The 8,325-nt window shown below is 41.5% G+C and overlaps 1 protein-coding gene across 1 annotated transcript in view; it reads left to right on the plus strand.

Annotated features, from left to right (window-relative positions):
- The window catches only part of IL2RA (interleukin 2 receptor subunit alpha), a gene marked incomplete at its 5' end in the record, with an annotated part of 43,161 nt that extends 38,120 nt beyond the window's left edge, over positions 1–5,041 (plus strand). The window contains one exon of the mRNA XM_081300000.1: positions 2,470–5,041. Coding sequence (XP_081156126.1) covers positions 2,470–2,494 — 25 coding nt within the window. The 3' untranslated portion in view covers positions 2,495–5,041. The remainder of the gene's footprint in view (positions 1–2,469) is intronic.
- Positions 5,042–8,325: the final 3,284 nt, after the last annotated feature.

Consider the following 8,325-nt stretch of genomic DNA (forward strand, 5'->3'; position numbering starts at 1 on the left):
AGCCCTTCAGGGTTATTGCATTAGGAATTATTCACAGATCTGGCAATCCCCCTGTTTCTTTCTAAGGCTTTATTTCAGGATTACAGGAGATGAAGCGTGTAAAGTGTCTGACATATTGTCAGGTCTTCTCCCTCCCCAAGCTGAGTACTTGGCAAGGACCTTTTTGTTTGGTAGCTTGAAGACCAAGACTCCTCAGACACAGAGGACAGACCACTGGGGAGCAGTCATGGTTCAGTTTATGTAGTGAAGTAAAGGACTGCCTGAAACTGTCTGAATTCCCACAAGACCTCCCAGGATTACAGTCTCTGGAGAGATTCAAACTGATAGACCCAACCTGATCTTTTATTAAAATTGGGAGCCATCTTGCCACAAAGCCATGAAAAGCTAATTTCGGCTTTACTATAAATTACTGCAAATTCGGAACCTGCTTGGTATGCCTGCCTGTGCCTTGAACTCACCCATGCCTGGCTCTCTGACAAGATAGCAGCCCTCTCTGAAACTTTAGTGACACCTCATAAATATTGGCCTTCCCTGGCCAGACAACGACCCTCTCTGAGGCTCTAATGGTCCTCATAAATTCTGATGTTGGGGCCAGCAAAAAAAAATGTAAACTACTGTTAGTGTGATGCTTGTCAGAGTTCTGTTATCTGTAACCCCCCTTTGTGTAACTTTCAGGGCTATAAAGCTGGGCTATAGTAAAGGTGGGGTTGCTGTCTTGTTCCAGGAGGGAAAGGCAGCCCGGCCGGTTGAAATAATAAGCTTGCTTTAATTTGATTTTAATTGGAGTCAGTGGTCTTTTCTTGCGTCCTGGTCTAACACAAACTATCTGAGTTCCCACAAGACCTCCCAGGATTATGGTCTCTGGAAAGATTCAAACATAAATCTTAAAAAAAAAAAAAAAAAAAAAAAAAAAAATCCTACTTTCTAGAATCTAATTTCATCTGATGGCGCCCTCTTGTGGCTTAACAGATATTCTACATTTAATTTACTGGACCATCATGGGACCCCATCCAGAGATTTGTTTTATTTATTTGTTTGTCTGTTTTTGTGGTACTGGCGATTGAGACCAGGGGCTCTTTGCTATAAGCCATATCCCCACCCAGTCTTTTATTATTTTTCTTTTTGAGATAGACTCTTACTAAACTGCTGAAGGTCATTTTTAAATGGTTTGTTTTGGAGTAATCACCAGGAACCAGAGAAGTGTTATAGCAAGCTCACATTGGTTAAATTTTCAGGGATTTGGGGGGATAGTTTGGTTTTGTTGTTGTTTAGCAATGGTAAGGACCAAACCCCAGGGCCTTGAACATGCTAGCAAGCTTACTAAACTGAGCTACGCCCCCAGCCCTATCAACTGGTTTTTAAGCACAGCTGTTTTTAAAAATTAGAGTATAAGATAACAAATAAACTATATTAAAAACAAAGGCAATACATACTCAAAACTGATCACTTCCAAATTATTTTACGGCATTTCACTGAGATCTTTGCTCTCAGGGTAATTCACATCTAATGTACCTGTATCATGGAAATACCACAGGACGGTGTGCTACTGTGACTCTCCTCCCAGTTCTGTGTCCAGGAATGTCACGTGGGCAGCTGGATGCTTAGCATGGTGGGAGTACCTACACAATGGAAACAGGCAAAGTTTTTCAGAGGGTTGATTGTTAGACATTCCTAGCACACCTCTGCTCTGTGTTTGCCCTGAGAAGCTTTAAGCAAGGTAGGGAATAACCTGATATTCTTATGAGCTCATTAAGGACTGAGAAAACTAAAAACCATACTGTCCAACATGGCAGCCTCTAGCCACTTACGGATATTTAAGTTCAATCTTGGATAATTTAAATACCATTCAAAATTCGATTCCGTGGGCCAGGCATGGTGGCACTCACCTGTTTAGGGATATAGCTCAGTGATAGTTCACTTGCCTTGTGAGAGTAAGGCCCTGGGTTCTATCCCTTGTACTAAAATAAGGAAGGAAGAAAAGAAGAAAGGAAGGGAGGGAGGGAGAGAGGATGGAAAGATGCACGGACTCCTCCTGTAGCCACCGTGTCCTAGAACAAAATGTAAAGTGAAGATCTCAGGTAATATGCCCCTTGGGATTTAGCCACAAAACAGCCCATCTGTTCTTTGCTCCCTCAGACCCACTCAGTCTCTGCCTCTGGAGTAAGGGGGACACAGGAGGGCTTCCAGGACTCTTCCTCATACCCCGCTTATTGGACACTAAATTGAAGAGTGAAATATAAAACAGAGGCTAAGACTGGGCATCCAGTTTGGGCCTCCAGAGGGGTGGCAAGATCGCAAGGTCAGGTTTCACCAAGTAGGAAGGTAATGGTATCCTGGGGTAGAATCAAAATTAGCAGGTCACACTTCTGGTTGGGACTCAAGTAGAATATTCTGCCCATATTGGTATAAGGTGGGGACCACATTTTCCTTATCATAATTATTACCCATATGGCTATGACTTCACCACAGGAAGAAGAGTAGAAGAACCATCTAGAAAACCCAGAGTGGTGAGAAGCCAAGAACAGCCAACAGAAGTCATGAGGCAGAAGCAAAGTCAGAGAGGTCAAACTCTCATCTCAAATCTCGCCTCTCACATCCCTTGGCTTTTGGGAACCTCTGGATTCACATCACAGGACATCAGGCAGCTGCTGCCATATCACTAAGACAATCTGCACCATCAAAGAGGGAGACCTGCCCACTTCTATCCAGAATTTCCAAGGTCTTTAAAGAAAAATGGAACTCTCTGGCTTATCTTTGTGGACATGGGTTGATTAAAGATAGAACTGCATGGAATGTTCTCCATATCCTATACAATATAAAGTAACTGTGTTGACTTTATCCCAATTTCCCAGTTTGGAAATCCCAGGTAAAGCCTTAGCACTAACGTAAGTAGTCTCCTTCCTGTGCCACCACGTGTGCCTGGATCTCATCCGTAGGGACCCTTCCCAGTTCTGGTTGGCTAGCCCATTCTGATCACTTTGTTTATTAAACAGCTTTTAAGAACTCTGGGCTGGCGACTAGCACACTGAGCCTAGCTCAATACTATAACGCAAACCTCTTCTTTTGAGGCTTCGGATTTGAATCTCTAAAGAAAAAAAGCTGTGGCAGAATCATTTGTGGATAATATCAAAATAAGGCAGATAATCCCTTGGAATTGTGAAGCTTCAATATTGGAGAGGATTTGAGAGGATTTCAAATATTGAATGCTAGTGTCAGGAACAGGAGGGTAAACTATGTTCCAGAGAATGAATTATACTTATCAAAATGCTTTACTTGTATCTTACTATTAGGCTCTTTAAGAGCTGGCTTCTTTGGGATTGCTATAAATTATACTCAGAGCTGGGCCTACACTAATTTGATGTTTACTAGTAGACACACAATGTACAAATGTGTTTATTTCCCAATACACATCATAAAAACACTGAAAAGGATCAGTTCATTCAACGTTCATGGGAAGAGGGAAAGAAAGAAGGAAGTGAATGGGGGAAATGATACTGATAAAATTTTGCTGTGGAAAAGGTGCCCCCGTGGTCTTCAACTGTTACCCAAAAGCTCAGCAAGTCAGAAGGCTTGGAGGCCTTCTTAAAACAGATCGCTGGGCCCACCTCTGGAGTTGCTGAGTCAGTAGATCTGGGATTTATATTTCTAACAAGTTTCCAGATGATTCTAATGGTGCTGGTCCAAGGAACCAGCTGAGAACCAGTATGCATTACATGTGCCCACCCACCCTCAACTGCTACTGAAAACATCAGCTTCAGGTGCTGAGAACCTCTGAGCATTCTTCTTCAGTCTCACATGAGACATTTCTTCAAACCGGTTGGCTCACATGTTCAAATTTAACATCATGTGATTTCATGAGATTAGAGAGAAGTTTGAACTATCAACCAGTTTTCATTTCTGGAAAGGCAGAAGAATGTGTGTTTGGGCAGGACATGGTGGAGCATGCCGGTAATCCCTGTAAGTAGGAAGGCTGAGGCAGGAGGATCGCAAGTTCGAGGCCAGTCTCAGAAACTTAGTGAGACCTTCTCTCAAAATTAAAAAGAAAAAATTAAAAGAACTGGGAAGTAGCTTGGTAGTAAAGCATCCCTGTGTTCAACTGGTACCAAAAAATAAATCAATAATAAATAAGAACCTACATTCACCAGGACCTACATTCAGATTTAAAGAACAGTTTCCTATTTTTTTCTGTGACCAGCCAAGTAAAAAGCAGACTTTCTTTTTCATGCTCCCTTTCCCAAATATAGGCTTTCTAGGTAAACTAAATTTGAGAGGCATCTCAGACAAGAATTTTAAAATACAATATTTTTAAAAAAAATTCTTCCTTGAGTAAAACTGAATTGTATAATCATTACTCATTTTGGAAAAGAGGGGGCTATTACATCAACATTTTTTCTTATTAATTTCAGATTTACTTAACTATTTTATTCTCCCTCACTTATGACAATAGAAATAAAAAATTTGAAATAAGAAAACCGTTTATTCTGAGCCAACACAAGCCCTGGGAACACCAACTCAAATTAATGACATGAGTTCCCAAAGCACAGGGTTCCCTAAGGACATGATCCTCCCGGAAAGAGATTACACAAGTATTTTATAGTGCCAATAAATTAGGTGGGGTTCCCCAGGCGAAATCTTCCACGGTTTTCAGTAAAGCAGGGGAATCTCCTCCAGGAGTCAAGTACCATCTCATTATCAGTCTGAAAATTAAATAGTGGTCCATGAAGCTTAGCAGACATTTACCCAGTTGTCACAAAAATGCTAGATTGGGCACAGAGGCCCGTGATACATAGCTGTAAAAAGAGCCTAATTAAATCATCCAATACAATTTAAGCTTCTTATGACATTTCATCTCTCCACAAGGTCACAACACTCCAATCAGTGAGATTTAAACCATCTGGGAGCTCTTAAATACAGACATGGCCTCTTTGAGGACTCTTTAGTTCACACTCAGAAGTAGTGGAATTTTCAAGAAATCACATGCTATGTGATGAGTTCATATCATGAGTTCATTTCCATTGTTGATGAAATAATTAATAAATGGTATTGTAAATTTTTCTTGTTTTTAGTTTTTAAGTATGGTAAATATCGACAGATATAAATCTACACAAACAAAAGCTCTTTGGGATCCTCCCGAGTTTGTAATAGCTTTAATGTTTTTAATTATTTTTTTATTCTAACTTGTTATATAAGACAGCAGAATGCATTAAAAATTCATATTACATTTGTAGAGCACAACTTTTCATATCTCTGGTTGTACACAAAGTAAGTCGTCACACCATTCGTGTCTGCATACATGTACTTAGGGTAGTGATGTCCATCTCATTCCACCGTCTTTCCTACCCCCATGCCCTTCCCTTCCCCTCCCTCCCATTAGAAAAACTCTACCTAGAGTTTGTCTATTCCTCCCATGCTCCCCGCCCAACCCTATTACGAATCAGCCTCCTTATATCAGAGAAAACATTCGGCATTTGGTTTTGGGGGATTGGCTAACTTCACTTAGCATTATCTTCTCCAACTCCATCCATTTCCCTGCCATAATTTTATTCTCTTTTAATGCTGAATAGGTTTCCATTGTGTATACATACCAAGTTTTCTTTATCTATTCATCAACTGATGGGCATCTAGGTTGGTTCCACAGTTTAGCTATTGTGAATTGTGCTGCTATAAACGTTGATATGGCAAGCGGGCCTGATGAAGGACTAGTGAGCACATCAATTGCACAGTTATTTTGAAAAGGCAAATTTTAAAACTCAAGGAAAGCCAGGGTGGTGGCCTACACCTATAATCCAAGCAGCTCAGGAGGCTGAAGCAGGAGGATCCTAAGTTCAAAGCCAGCCTCAGCAACAGCCAGGTGCTAAGTAATTCAGTGAGACCCTGTCTCTAAATAAAATACAAAATAGGGCTGGGGATGTGGCTCAGGAGTCAAGTGCCCCTGAGTTCATTCCCCAGTACCCCCCCCCCAAAAAAAACCTATCACTTTATGTCCATCAAGGAGACTTTAAACAAAAGAAGGAGGGGAAGAACCCTCATAAAGTGCTGGGGGCAGAGTAAATGGTGCAGCCGCTGTGGAAGAGAGATTGGGGGATTCCTCAAATCACTAGATGTAGAATTATCCTCTGACTCCACAATTCTGCTCTTATTCATGTTCCCAAAAGAGAAGGGTCCAAACAGAAACATGTACACAACTATTTCTGTTGTGTGCATACGAAAAGATATTTAATCCAAGGGAAATTTTCAGGCACTAGAGAACAGGAGAGGTGGGGACAACTAAAGGTATTAAATAACCCAACAGGAGACAGTAAAACCTAGGTGACCTTCGAAGACTACACACCCTTGGGTACTCAGCCAAAGGGGAATGCGGGGCTAAGGGGATCACAAGCTCTGGAGGGTACAGTGCTGACTGTACCAGACCTGGGTGTGCCTGCCCCTCGGGGGACACCCAATCTTACAAGACTGTCATTAAAGCCTCAATTTTCTGCTATACTGTGTGTCTCTTAATCCATTCTTTGGGTTTGAATGCTCAATGAAAGAAAGACACCAGACACAAAAAAAGTTGCATATAATTCCTTTTATGTGAAATGTCCATAATGAGACAATTCTATAAAGACAGTGGACAGGATGGGGGTTACTTGATGGGTATAGAATGATTTAAAAAGTATTGGATGATTAAAAAAAATTTTTTTGACACTAAAGAGAAGCCAGGCATGTGCAGGCCTGTAATCCCAGCGGCCAGGGAGGCTGAGACAAGAGGATCGCAAGTTCAGAGCCAGCCTCAGCAAAAGTGAGGCAGTAAGCAACTCAGTGAGACCCTGTTTCAAAATAAAATACAAAATAGGGCTGAGGATGTGACTCAGTGGTCGAGTGCCCCTGAGTTCAGTAAATGGCTGCTTCATTTTGTGCTGAGTTCAATCCCCAGTACAAAAAAAGAAAAAGAAACTAAAGAGAAGTTATTGCGTAACATTGTGAATACACTGAAAGTCACTGGATTGCATACTTTATAGTAGATATTCATGTTTGTGAATGCAACCTCATTTAAAAAAATGAAAAATTAAAAAAAGAACCTGAGACCAAAATATTTGAATCCTGATGGTCTCACTCATGATTCTCAAAGATATGTCCTCAGTCCACTGTGCAGGGCCAGGAAGGTCCTCCTGAAGTTTTTATGGAGTCCTACTTATTCTATTAGATGATTTACTAAGAGACCCTGAATTTTTGTTTTCAAAAATTAAAATTGTTATTAAAGTTTAAAAATCTATCACTAAGGTTGAAGACTTCATTCCATATTTATTGAGAACATCATATTTGCATAGCTCCCCAGAAGCATGCTGTATTGATTATTACAGGACCTCTGTTGCTCGTGTTCTCTCAGCTAAATGATAAAGTGCTGTCAGTACTTTCAGAGGGGCGCCTCAACATGTATTCCCCACAGTCAACTTAATTTGTTGTGAGTTGAAAACCTGCATAAACTGAAAATCAACACATGATCTTAGATCTGTACATGAAGTGAGCTCACAGGGCAAATCACTGCCCCTGATTGGCGAAAGACAGGCTGCTGTCATCATTTTTCAAACGCCTTGTGTGTTAGGAAATGGGAACTTAAGGGATGGCTGTTAGAGGCTTGGCATGGCCTCCTCCACACTGAGAGCCCCAGGGGAGCGTGGTCACGGGGCCCCAGCCTCTCACAGATGCTTGAGCTCCTCATGGTGAAGATCAGAGGAATCTGCACCCCTCCACACACACACACTTTTCAGTAAGAGAAAGGAAAGAACCATTTTGAAATGGGCAATCCATTCTCTTTTTTAAATGTTTACTATTCATTCATTCATTCATTTATTTTTACCATTCAATGGACAATTTTTTATGGTTTTTGCATTCCTTTTTTAAGTTTTTTTATTTGTTCTTTTTAGTTTTACATCACAGTACAATGTATTTTGACACGTCATACATACATGGAGTATAACTTCCCATCCTGTGGTTGTACATGATGTGGCGTTAACACTGGTCATGTATTCATATATGAACACAGGAAAGTGATGTCCTCTCATGTTGAGAGCCACAGCCAAAGGGGCCCCAGCAAACTTCCAGCTGCCAGCAAACTTCCAGCTGCTGGCTGATGATTGGCTCACAGCAGCCCCAGCAACATCTAGCTGATTGGCTCCTCTGCGGTGATGTTCATTGGGCTGTTTCCCTGCCCTTCAGACTGCCAGCTGATGATTGGCTCACAGCAGCCCCAGCAACATCTAGCTGATTGGCTCCTCCACGGAGCTGCTCATTGGGGGACTTCTTTGGCTCCACCCACGCAACCCAGCCAATCGGCCTCAAAAA

The sequence above is a fragment of the Spermophilus citellus genome (genome assembly GCF_964194105.1).
Source record: "Spermophilus citellus genome assembly, chromosome: 6".
Taxonomy (NCBI): domain Eukaryota; kingdom Metazoa; phylum Chordata; class Mammalia; order Rodentia; family Sciuridae; genus Spermophilus; species Spermophilus citellus.